This window comes from Gobius niger (genome assembly GCF_951799975.1).
Source record: "Gobius niger genome assembly, chromosome: 16".
In the NCBI taxonomy this organism is placed as follows: domain Eukaryota; kingdom Metazoa; phylum Chordata; class Actinopteri; order Gobiiformes; family Gobiidae; genus Gobius; species Gobius niger.
Window position 1 is genome coordinate 30558371 of NC_136867.1, and position 13038 is coordinate 30571408.

Genomic DNA, 13038 nt, shown 5'->3' on the forward strand with positions numbered 1-13038 from the left:
CAGTTTTGTCATTTTTTTGTCTTTTTTTCTCACATTTTTATTTATTTATTTTTTGGTCACATTTTTGTCATTTTTTTGTCTTTTTTTTTGTCATTTTTTTTGTCAAATTTTTATCATTTTTTTTATTTTTTTGGTCAATTTTCTATCAATTTTTTGTCATTTTTTTGTCAAATTTTTATCACATTTTTTATATTTTTTGTCAATTTTTCATCACATTTTCGTCCATTTTTTGTCAAATTTGAATCACATTTTTCCAGAAGCTTTTGGATTGGGGTAAAGCAAAACTGGAGAAAATGCTCTCGGTTCAGGAGTTAAGGGGTTAAAGTTAATGAGTCAAACAGAAACGAGTCTTTTGTCGTTTTTTATTTTGCTTTGACACAGATTCACAAACGTCGGGACTTTTTCACAGATACGATGGAGTCTTTACGAACTCTACAGGACGAGGAGAGACTTCGGAGCCGCCGACCGGGAGAGACACTCTGCAGAGGAACAGAGAAACACACATAGAGAAACTCACAAGCACCTTAAGGGACAGAAACAGGAACATGTGGAGAAAAAGGGGAGGAAATAAAGGGAGAAGAGTTTTGTGTCGTCGAGCAACAGAAAATATGATGCAAAACTGGGAAAAACAAGAGGGAAAAATTGGGAAAAGGAGAAAAAAAAATAAGAAAAAAAATATGCTAAGAAAACAATAAAAATGAGGCAAACATAATCGGTAAAAAAGTGAAAAAATTGGAAAAATAAGGAAAAAAGAAAATGAGGAAAAAATGTGTGGACCCTAGACCCCCCAGCGTCAAAACAACGTGGATCTAAATATGTTTTAGGTGGGAGTCTTGATGCTAACTATCATAGCCACTTTAGCATAGGGACCTCTGATGCTAACTATCATAGCCACTTTAGCATAGGGACCTCTGATGCTAACTATCTCAGCCACTTTAGCATAGTGACCTCTGATGCTAACTATCATAGCCACTTTAGCATAGGGACCTCTGATGCTAACTATCATAGCCACTTTAGCATAGGGACCTCTGGTGCTAACTATCATAGCCACTTTAGCATAGTGACCTCTGATGCTAACTATCATATTCACTTTAGCATAGTGACCTCTGATGCTAACTATCATAGCCACCTTAGCATAGGGGCCTCTGATGCTAACTATCATAGCCACTTTAGCATAGGGACCTCTGATGCTAACTATCATAGCCACTTTAGCATAGGGACCTCTGATGCTAACTATCATAGCCACTTTAGCATAGTGACCTCTGATGCTAACTATCATAGCCACTTTAGCATAGTGACCTCTGATGCTAACTATCATAGCCACTTTAGCATAGTGACCTCTGGTGCTAACTATCATAGCCACTTTAGCATAGTGACCTCTGGTGCTAACTATCATAGCCACTTTAGCATAGGGACCTCTGATGCTAATTATCATAGCCACTTTAGCATAGGGACCTCTGATGCTAACTATCATAGCCACTTTAGCATAGGGACCTCTGATGCTAACTATCATAGCCACTTTAGCATAGGGACCTCTGATGCTAACTATCATAGCCACTTTAGCATAGGGACCTCTGATGCTAACTATCATAGCCACTTTAGCATAGGGACCTCTGATGCTAACTATCATAGCCACTTTAGCATAGTGACCTCTGGTGCTAACTATCATAGCCACTTTAGCATAGGGACCTCTGATGCTAACTATCATAGCCACTTTAGCATAGGGACCTCTGATGCTAACTATCATAGCCACTTTAGCATAGGGACCTCTGATGCTAACTATCATAGCCACTTTAGCATAGGGACCTCTGATGCTAACTATCATAGCCACTTTAGCATAGTGACCTCTGGTGCTAACTATCATAGCCACTTTAGCATAGGGACCTCTGATGCTAACTATCATAGCCACTTTAGCATAGGGATCTCTGATGCTAACTATCATAGCCACTTTAGCATAGGGATCTCTGATGCTAACTATCATAGCCACTTTAGCATAGTGACCTCTGATGCTAACTATCATAGCCACTTTAGCATAGGGACCTCTGATGCTAACTATCATAGCCACTTTAGCATAGGGATCTCTGATGCTATGCGCAACCACTGTTGATTGACAGGAGCACATTTAATAATAAACATAATAATAATTATAAATTAAGATTCTGCACAAGCCAAACTTTATAAAGTGATAAATCCATGTTGTCGTCCCCACAGCTCAGTCACATGTCAGTGTTAAAGACTAAACTCAGGAAACAGATTAAATGCTTTTTTTTTTCATTTAGTAGAAACTTAAGCCACATGGATCATTTGCTGCTGTCGCTTTAAGAAACATCTGCTGAAATAAAATAAGACTAAAGGGAAATGTTTGGATCATTTGGATTTATTTTTCTCCTTAAATATCTTTGTTTGGACACTATGTTGTTGTTGGACACTAGGGGGCGACATGCACTTCTGTTTGGCCTGCACTCCACCAATAACTTTACAGTGTGATGGTTTCAGACGCAGCCCTGATGTCTGGGTGAGTACCTGTCCTAGAGGACCCGCAGCAGAGTGGCCTCTCTCTGCTGTAGTGTGGGAGTATCTACATAGATGTCCGGGTGAGTACCTGTCCTAGAGGACCCGCAGCAGAGTGGCCTCTCTCTGCTGTAGTGTGGGAGTATCTGGTTGTAGTGCAGGTGGGAGTATCTACATAGATGTCCGGGTGAGTACCTGTCCTAGAGGACCCGCAGCAGAGTGGCCTCTCTCTGCTGTAGTGTGGGAGTATCTGGTTGTAGTGCAGGGGGGAGTACCTACATAGATGTTCGGGTGAGTACCTGTCCTAGAGGACCCGCAGCAGAGTGGCCTCTCTCTGCTGTAGTGTGGGAGTATCTGGTTGTAGTGCAGGTGGGAGTATCTACATAGATCTTGGGTGAGTACCTGTCCTAGAGGACCCGCAGCAGAGTGGCCTCTCTCTGCTGTAGTGTGGGAGTATCTGGTTGTAGTGCAGGTGGGAGTATCTACATAGATCTTGGGTGAGTACCTGTCCTAGAGGACCCGCAGCAGAGTGGCCTCTCTCTGCTGTAGTGTGGGAGTATCTGGTTGTAGTGCAGGTGGGAGTATCTACATAGATCTTGGGTGAGTACCTGTCCTAGAGGACCCGCAGCAGAGTGGCCTCTCTCTGCTGTAGTGTGGGAGTATCTGGTTGTAGTGCAGGTGGGAGTATCTACATAGATCTTGGGTGAGTACCTGTCCTAGAGGACCCGCAGCAGAGTGGCCTCTCTCTGCTGTAGTGTGGGAGTATCTGGTTGTAGTGCAGGTGGGAGTATCTACATAGATGTCTGGGTGAGTACCTGTCCTACAGGACCCGCAGCAGAGTGGCCTCTCTCTGCTGTAGTGTGGGAGTATCTGGTAGTGCAGGTGGGAGTATCTGGTTGTAGTGCAGGTGGGAGTATCTGGTTGTAGTGCAGGTGGGAGTATCTACATAGATGTCCGGGTGAGTACCTGTCCTAGAGGACCCGCAGCAGAGTGGCCTCTCTCTGCTGTAGTGTGGGAGTATCTGGTGGTGCAGGTGGGAGTATCTACATAGATGTCTGGGTGAGTACCTGTCCTAGAGGACCCGCAGCAGCGCGGCCTCTCTCGGTCCCACTGTGACGTCTCTGAGCTGCAGCTCTTGGTCCAGAGCGAGGATCGAGCTGTTGGAGGTGAAGACCACCCGGCCCGTGGCCCCGCCCAGCTGCTCCAGAGCGCCCCCCTCTGCCCCGAGGCTGAGGGCGCGGTCAGGGCTGGTGTTGGTCAGAGAGAGGAACCTCGGGCTCTGGTCCCAGGACCTCAGGAAGACGAGCGCCGACGAGGAGTTAAAGAGCAGCTCGAAGTCCCCGAACATCAGCGAGCGCTCCCTGGACCTGAGCGCGGACAGGGAGGAGACGAGGAGGAGGCAGGAGGCGCGCGAGGAGGAGGAGGAGCCGGAGGAGGAGCCAGAGGAGGAGCCAGAGGAGGAGTCCTGGGGAGAGGGGCGGGGTTACCACACTGGACTAAAGTTTACTATGGCTGCTATACTAGAGGCTGAGTCGCAATAATAAAGTTTGTCCACAAGAGGTCAGTGTTCAGACAGAAACAGCTCTGAGACTTTGACCCTAACCAGACTAACCATCACTAACTACAACTACTACACGACCGCTGCAATTACTACTACTGTTACTACACTGTAATTACTACTACTGTTACTACACTGTAATTACTACTACTGTTACTACACTGAAGGCTTCATGTTTCAGACCGAGGTCAGAGGTTGTACCTGAGTCTGGTTCTGGTCCTGCTCCGAGTCCCAGATCATCCTGGGAAACTTCTGCCCCTGGAAATGAACAAACACAGAGGTCAGTACCGGCCCTCACCAGCAGGGGGCAGCAGCTACACTACTGTGGCTTTAGATTAGATATTTGTGTTCAGTTTTTATTATTGTTGCACTAATTTTTTCTTGTGTTCACATTTTTCATGACTAACATTTTATCTATTTCCAAATTATTGCCCAAATGATTCCACATTTTTCACACATTTGTTGAGTTTGGAGATGAACCCGATATTGTACATGTGCAGATCTTCCTCACATCGTTGTTCTGTTTTCTGGTTCTAGACGACACGTTTTAGTATCGAAGTATCGGTATCGTCGAAGTATCGGTATCGTCGAAGTATTGGTATCGTCGAAGTATCGGTATCGTTCAAATATCGGTATCGTCGAAATATCGGTAACATTCAAATATCGGTATCGTCGAAGAATCGGTATCATCGAAGTATCGGTATCGTTCAAATATCAGTATCGTCGAAGAATCGGTATCGTTCAAATATCAGTATCGTCGAAGAATCGGTATCGTTCAAATATCGGTATCGTCGAAATATCGGTAACATTCAAATATCGGTATCGTCGAAGTATTGGTATCATCGAAGTATCGGTATCGTTCAAATATCAGTATCGTCGAAGAATCGGTATCGTTCAAATATCAGTATCGTCGAAGAATCGGTATCGTTCAAATATCGGTATCGTCCAAATATCGGTATCGTCGAAGTATTGTATCGTTGAAATATCGGTATCGTCGAAAAATCGGTATCGTTCAAATATCGGTATCGTCGAAATATCGGTATCATTCAAATATCGGTATCGTCGAAATATCGGTATCGTTGAAGAATCGGTATCGTCGAAGTATCGGTATCGTCGAAGTATCGGTATCGTCGAAGTATCGGTATCTTCGAAGTATCTTCGAAGTATCGGTATCGTCGAAGTATCGGTATCGTCGAAGTATCGGTATCTTCAAAGTATCGAAGTATCATCGAAGTATCGTATCTTCGAAGTATCGTCGAAGTATCGTCGAAGTATCGTCGAAGTATCGGTATCTTCAAAGTATCGAAGTATCGTCGAAGTATCGTCGAAGTATCGGTATCTTCGAAGTATCGAAGTATCGTCGAAGTATCGTCGAAGTATCGGTATCGCTGAAGTATCGGTATCGTTAAAGTATCGGTATCGTTGAAGTATCGTTGAAGTATCGGTATCGGAGTATCAGTATCGTCGAAGTATCGGTATCGTTGAAGTATCGTTGAAGTATCGGTATCGGAGTATCAGTATCGTCGAAGTATCGGTATCGGAGTATCGGTATCGTCGAAGTATCGGTATCGTCGAAGTATCGGTATCGTCAAAGTATCGGTATCGTCAAAGTATCGGTATCGTCAAAGTATCGGTATCGTCAAAGTATCGGTATCGAAGTTTCGGCATCATGGAAGTATTGGTATCGTTGCAGTATCGGTATCGGAGTATCGGTATCGTCGAAGTATCGGTATCGTCGAAGTATCGGTATCGTCGAAGTATCGGTATCGTCAAAGTATCGGTATCGTCAAAGTATCGGTATCGTCAAAGTATCGGTATCGAAGTTTCGGCATCATGGAAGTATTGGTATCGTTGCAGTATCGGTATCGGAGTATCGGTATCGTTGCAGTATCGGTATCGGAGTATCGGTATCATCGCAGTATCGGTATTGTTGCAGTATCGGTATCATCGCAGTATCGGTATCGTTGCAGTATCGGTATCGGAGTATCGGTATCATCGCAGTATCGGTATCGTTGCAGTATCGGTATCGGAGTATCGGTATCGCCGCAGTATCGGTACCTGAGCCGCTCTGAGGCCGAGCTCGTCCCCGCTCTGGATCAGGGCGGTTCCCGGGAGCGTGAGGAGCAGCAGGAGGTCCGAGCTCTGACACTCCTCCTCCTCTGCGGCGCCCCCTAAAGGCTCCAGGCTCCACAGCAGCTGGGTGGGGCCGTGGGCGGAGCTCAGCAGCTGCGCCGTCTGAGCGCGCTCAGTGGCGTCCGTCTGAGCGCCGAGGACCGGAGACATCAGGAGGTCCACGCCAGAGTCAGAGATCAGAGCGCTGACCTCTGGTGGCGACGAGAGGGAGGTGCACCCGAGGAGGAGCCTGAGGAGACACGCAGCACAACGTTAGAGCCTGAGGAGAGACGCAGCACAGGGTTAGAGCCTGAGGAGACACGCAGCACAGGGTTAGAGCCTGAGAGACACGCAGCACAGGGTTAGAGTCAGAGGAGAGACACGCAGCACAGGGTTAGAGCCTGAGGAGAGACACAGGGTTAGAGTCTGAGGAGACACGCAGGGTTAGAGTCAGAGAAGAGACACAGGGTTAGAGTCAGAGGAGAGACACGCAGCACAGGGTTAGAGTCTGAGAGACACGCAGCACAGGGTTAGAGCCTGAGAGACGCGCAGCACAGGGTTAGAGCCTGAGAGACACGCAGCACAGGGTTAGAGCCTGAGAGACACGCAGCACAGGGTTAGAGTCAGAGGAGAGACACGCAGCACAGGGTTAGAGTCAGAGGAGAGACACGCAGCACAGGGTTAGAGTCTGAGGAGAGATGCAGCACAGGGTTAGAGTCAGAGGAGAGACACGCAGCACAGGGTTAGAGTCAGAGGAGAGACACGCAGCACAGGGTTAGAGTCTGAGGAGAGATGCAGCACAGGGTTAGAGTCTGAGAGACACGCAGCACAGGGTTAGAGTCTGAGGAGAGACGCAGCACAGGGTTAGAGCCTGAGAGACACAGCACAGGGTTAGAGCCTGAGGAGAGACGCAGCACAGGGTTAGAGTCTGAGGAGAGACACGCAGGGTTAGAGTCTGAGGAGAGACGCAGCACAGGGTTAGAGCCTGAGGAGAGACACGCAGGGTTAGAGTCTGAGGAGAGACACGCAGGGTTAGAGTCTGAGGAGAGATGCAGCACAGGGTTAGAGTCACCTCTTGTGTGGTCGGGAGTCGGTCCAGTTCTGGACGATGGCCCTGATGTCGTTCCACTGAGACGGGACGAGAGTCAGAGCCGAGTCCACGGAGTCCAGCTTCACCCCGTCCACTCCCAGAGTCAGCCAGAACACCAGAGCAGACTGTGGCATAAACAGAACCATAACCATAACCATAACCCAGAGTCAGCCAGAACACCAGGGCAGACTGTGGCATAAACAGAACCATAATCCTAAACATCACCATAACCATAACCATAAACATAACCCAGAGTCAGCCAGAACACCAGAGCAGACTGTGGCATAAACAGAACCAGAACCATAACCATAACCATAACCATAACCATAACCATAACCCAGAGTCAGCCAGAACACCAGAGCAGACTGTGACATAAACAGAACCATAACCATAACCATAACCATAACCATAACCATAACCATAACCATAACCATAACCCAGAGTCAGCCAGAACACCAGAGCAGACTGTGGCATAAACAGAACCATAACCATAAACAGAACCAGAACCATAACCATAACCCAGAGTCAGCCAGAACACCAGGGCAGACTGGAATAGAAACATATGGGGCATTTATTCCAAATTTCTTTTCCCCCATTAAAAAACAATCTGCTTTTCTCCCAGTTTAATTTCCCCCCCCCAATTTCCTCACCTTTTGTTTTACTTTTTTTGTTTTACTTTTCCCCCCCACATAAACAAACCAAAAAAAAAATCTACTTTTCCCCCATTTTCTTCTCTTATTTTGTTATTTTCCCATTAGAGATGAACCCACTGTGCCCCACGTCAACACGTTAACTCTTTAAAGGGGGGGTATTATGCAAAATTGACTTTTTCCAGCTTTCCATCATGTTCTTCTGTCACTCCCTCATTAAAAACATGGCTGAAGTGTTGCCTTGGCACATTCACGTATTTCTGAGTAATCTGTAAAAACTCTGATGGCGGCCATTTTAGGGATAGGTTTGCCTGAGTCCTCCTAGGAACGCCCCCACCTCCTGGAGACGCCCCCGAGCCGAGTGACCAACCACTGCTCCTCAGCAGAACCCCCTCCCCACTGATGCCACAGACAGCGTGTGGAGGGGGCGTGTCTAAAGGCTCAGAGGTTCTTAAAGAGACAGAGGCCTATTTCAAGACATTCACTACAGCCATTTTGAGAGAGACATTTTATACAAGGCAGTTATTCTAATTTACTGCATTTACAGACCAGCAGAAGGTTTGTCATCATTGTAGTGAGATATAGACTGGTGCTATGGGGCTGAAAAAAGCAGAACACCCCCTCTTTAAAGCAGAACACCCCCTCTTTAAAGCAGAACACCCCCTCTTTAACACGTGAACCCGTGAACCGTCTCCTCTGACCTTGAGTCTGTCGCTGATGCTGCTGATGCTGCTGTTGCTAAACCAAACGTCGGCGCCGCCGTAATTCGGGCTCAGGTCCAGGACCACGAACAAACCTGAGACACATGACCACAGGACCACAGGGTTAACACTGGCACGCAGCCTGGCCTATTGTACATGTTTTAGTTAACCTACAGAGGGAGAGCATGAAACTGCACAGAAATGTCCTTAAGTCTGCAGATGTTTACGTATATGGAGAGTGATAGGGCTGCTCGATTATTGAAAAATAAAAATCACGATTATTTTTGTCATAATTGAAATCACGATTATTCAAACGATTAATTGCTGCCTTTAAAAAAAAGTCTTTATTTTATTAATTTATTAATTATAACACTACACTTTGTTGTAACACTACACTTGTCATAAAAGTACAAATGATTTCAAGTTTGCCTCGATTAAAGAGAGGTCCCTGTTTCACACCTGCCCCCTGCTGGCCAGCCCTCACACCTGCACAAGTAAACGGAGCAGCGCGGCCTGATGACATCATCACACAGCGCTGTTTGTTTTAATGTCAGACAAAAGCATGAGCCGTGGCACGAGAAATGTGACGGGAAAATAATACCAGCGGCCTGAAATAACGCAAGTCTGCTTTGCAAAAAAAATGGCCAAAATTTTTTTTTTTTTTTTTAAAAACAAAAAAAAACCATTTGAATAAAAAAGATTATGAGCGATTTTTTGCGATTATGCTAATTTTGTAATCGTTTACTGCTGTAATCGAAATCGTAATCGAATTTCGATTAATTGCACAGGCCTAGATAGTGATTAACAGACGTATATACCTCTCTTATGAGCCAGTGCAGATGTTTACGTACATGGATAGTGATTAGCAGATGTTTAGGTACATGGATAGTGATGAGCAGATGTTTATACCTCTCTTATGAGCCAGTGCAGATGTTTATACAGATGTTTATACCTCTCTTGTGAGCCGTCTGCAGGAGGCTCTTCATCTGGTCCAGGCTCCCGGACTCGGCTGACACCTCGTCGAAGCTCAGGGCCATGGGCTGGTCTTTAGGGGCCACATGGACGGGCCCCAGAACCAGGCCCTTCACCTTCATCTGCAGGAGGTGCTCCAGCCGCTGCTCCACCCCTGAAACACACACACACATACACACACACACACACATTAATGACACAATCTTAAACAAAATAGTCTTTTACGGCACGAGTTCAATATTTTAGTTAACCCCTTAACTCCCGCCTGAACCGAGCACATTTTCTCCAGTTTGGCTTTACCCCAATCCAAAAGCTTCTGGGAAAAAGGTGAGAAAATAGCAACAAAACTGAGACGAAAACAAGGATGGAAATGTGACAAAAAATTGACAAAAAAAATTGACAAAAAAGGACAACAAAATTACAAAAAATGACCAAAAAAATGACAGAAAGTGACAAAAAATTACAAAAAAGTGACGAAAAATTGATGGAAAAAGTGGCAAAAATGTCACAAAAATGTCACAAGAAATTGACAAAAAATTGACTATAAAGATTTGATTTAAAAAATGACAACAATGTGACAAAAAGTTGACAAAAAATGGACAAAAAAGGACAAAAAAAGGACAAAGAAAATGACAAAAAAATGACGAAAAAATGATGAAAAAGTGGCAAAAATGTCACAAGAAATTGACGAAAAAAATGACAAAAATGTGATAAAAAATTGGCAAACAAATTACAAAAATTTGAACAAAAAGTTAAAAAAAATGAGTTGAATACCAAACAAAAAAATGATGGAAAAAAAGATCTGTTGACGTGAGGAAAAAGATCCTCTCGGTTCAGGCGGGAGTTCAGGGGTGAAGAACCTCTGAGCTTTTAGACACGCCCCCTCCACACGCTGTCTGTGGCATCAGTGGGGAGGGGGTTCTGCTGAGGAGCAGTGGTTGGTCACTCGGCTCGGAGGCGTCTCCAGGAGGTGGGGGCGTTCCTAGGAGGACTCAGGCAAACCTATCCCTAAAATGGCCGCCATCAGAGTTTTTACAGATTACTCAGAAATACGTGAATGTGCCAAGGCAACACTTCAGCCATGTTTTTAATGAGGGAGTGACAGAATAACAGGATGGAAAGCTTGAAAAAGTCCATTTTGCAGTACCTCTGATATTTCCGGCGGCGCTGAAGTCCTGGATGCTCCGGACGCGATACAGAGGACCTTCATTCCACCAGTTCAGAGACGGCAGCTCTTTACACGGAGGAGCCTTCAGGATGATGAGCACGGCACCTGCCAGCATCCCCAGCCAGGAGAGCCAGAAGAGCACCAGGAGGCTCCAGCGGGTCCTCACCCATCTGCAACAACACAAAACAACCATCAGCCCCATGAAGGAGAGCCAGAAGAGCACCAGGAGGCTCCAGCGGGTCCTCACCCATCTGCAACAACACAAAACAACCATCAGCCTCATGAAGGAGAGCCAGAAGAGCACCAGGAGGCTCCAGCGGGTCCTCACCCATCTGCAACAACACAAAACAACCATCAGCCTCATGAAGGAGAGCCAGAAGAGCACCAGGAGGCTCCAGCAGGTCCTCACCCATCTGCAACAACACAAAACAACCATCAGCCTCATGAAGGAGAGGCAGAAGAGCACCAGGAGGCTCCAGCGGGTCAGTTCAGTTTTGCCCAAATCTAAAAGCTTCTCGACTGGAGCTTACAGCCTAAAACTGACTTTTTTTGTCTTTTTTTTGCTGCATGTTTGTTGTTTTTCTTGTTGCATTTTTGTCTTTATTTGTCGTCTTTTTACTCTTTTTCATCACTTTTTTCAGATTATTTTTTTTGTGTCACTCTTTTGATTCTTTTTTGAAAGGTTTTTGGATTTGGGGAAGGTCAAATTGGAGAAAATGTGTTCAGTTTAAGGCAGCAATAAGATGAATCTAATCACTTCCAAATAAAGATCAGGGGAAACATGTGGACATTTCTTTCCAAAACTCACATGATCACATGATCACATGATCACATGATCACATGATCACATGATCACGCTCAGGAACGGCTTCACTAAAACCTGCTGTGATCACAAAACGCAGAGCTTTTTTTGTTGGAGTTCCTCTTTTCATGAAAACAGGAAAAGTCCATCTGCTGATGAATGAAAAGTCTCAGCCCCGCTCAGAGAAACGCTGACCGTTTCCTCCTGCGTCTGTGAACACGGACATGAACCAAACTTTGATTTAATTAAACAATTCTTGTGTTTTATTCAAGATTCATTTTCTAATTCTATTAGAAAATATCGATCTATTTTCTTTATTAGGCTGAATATTCAGGTTCATCTGCCTCAGCTGAGAAAGATCCAAAATGTGACACTTTTAATAAATAAGTCATTTTTCACTGGGTTGTTTCTGCGTGATTCTGGACGAGAGCGCGTCATCGGCAAAACCACAACTGCGCATGTGCGGTGTTCATTTTTCGCACTTTACGGTTTTAGAAATTATTTAATAATCGAAAATGAGTCTTACATCACTTTACTGCTGCCGGGTGTTGAATACAGTTGATTTCAGAAAGTAGAAATGTTTTATATAACGGCATCTAGCTAGGCTAACCGCTAGCATGTTCATCACTTTCACAAATATTTATTTATTTTTAGAATAATGACCCAAACCTATGATTGTACCGCCAATAACAGACTGAGGAGCTGGTTGTGAATGAGATATTATTATGTTATTATTATTATTATATGAGTTTTATATTTGAAGAGGCTCGCGCTCCGGCCACAGTTCGGAGGGAGCGGACGGGCGCCATCTTGTGTTGCCTCTGAGGAGCAGCATCTTCATTAAATATGTGCAATTTCACACAATTCACACTTTATTTTAGCCTCCATGGAGGGAAAATGTGTCAAAGGAGCGTTTTTGCGCACGTGAGGCAAGAAAATAAACCGTTTAGGCGGAATACAGTGTGATTTAGGACGTAAAGCGGCGTAACGGTCCGAACGTTAGACCGGCTTCGTTACAGAGGCGGATCTCCTGGAAAAGACGAAACCCGGGCCGGACACATTCTCTCCATCACTCACCCCGGGGTCCCCATCACTTACCCCGGGGTCCCCATCTCCCTCCCCGGGGTCCCTGCTCCCCCCCGTATCCCCGTCACTCACCCCGGGGTCCCCGCCACGCGCAGCAGCTCCTCTTTGTTGAGCCCGGTGAAGTGCACCGCCGCCTCCTCCTCTTCCTCCGGGATCTTCAGCTTCACGGCCCCGTTCTGCTCGGGCCCCTGCGCGGCCTCTGCGTCCGCGGAGCCCCCCTGGTCCCCCGCGGTCATGGGCGTCTTCTCCCCGTCCTCCAGGTCCAGGGCCTCCTCCTCCGCCTCCCCCAGGGCCGCCTCGCTCACGTCGGCCTCGGTGGCGTCCGCGTTGGCGTCTTTCAGCTCCAGCGCGGCCGGCTCCCGGTCCATCTTTACGGGGGTTACGGGCT

At 46.1% G+C, this 13038-nt stretch overlaps 1 protein-coding gene across 1 annotated transcript; it reads right to left on the bottom strand.

Moving 5' to 3' along the window:
* Positions 1 to 330: 330 nt before the first annotated feature.
* Positions 331 to 13038, bottom strand: LOC306976404 (amino acid transporter heavy chain SLC3A2-like). Its single transcript, XM_079574321.1, has 9 exons — positions 12723 to 13038; positions 10742 to 10932; positions 9575 to 9748; positions 8623 to 8717; positions 7254 to 7396; positions 6128 to 6431; positions 4250 to 4327; positions 3579 to 3943; positions 331 to 479 (listed from the first exon to the last, which is right to left on the bottom strand). Exons 1-8 carry the CDS (start codon positions 13016 to 13018, stop codon positions 3584 to 3586), a joined length of 1641 nt encoding a protein of 546 aa, XP_079430447.1. The 5' UTR covers positions 13019 to 13038; the 3' UTR covers positions 331 to 479; positions 3579 to 3583.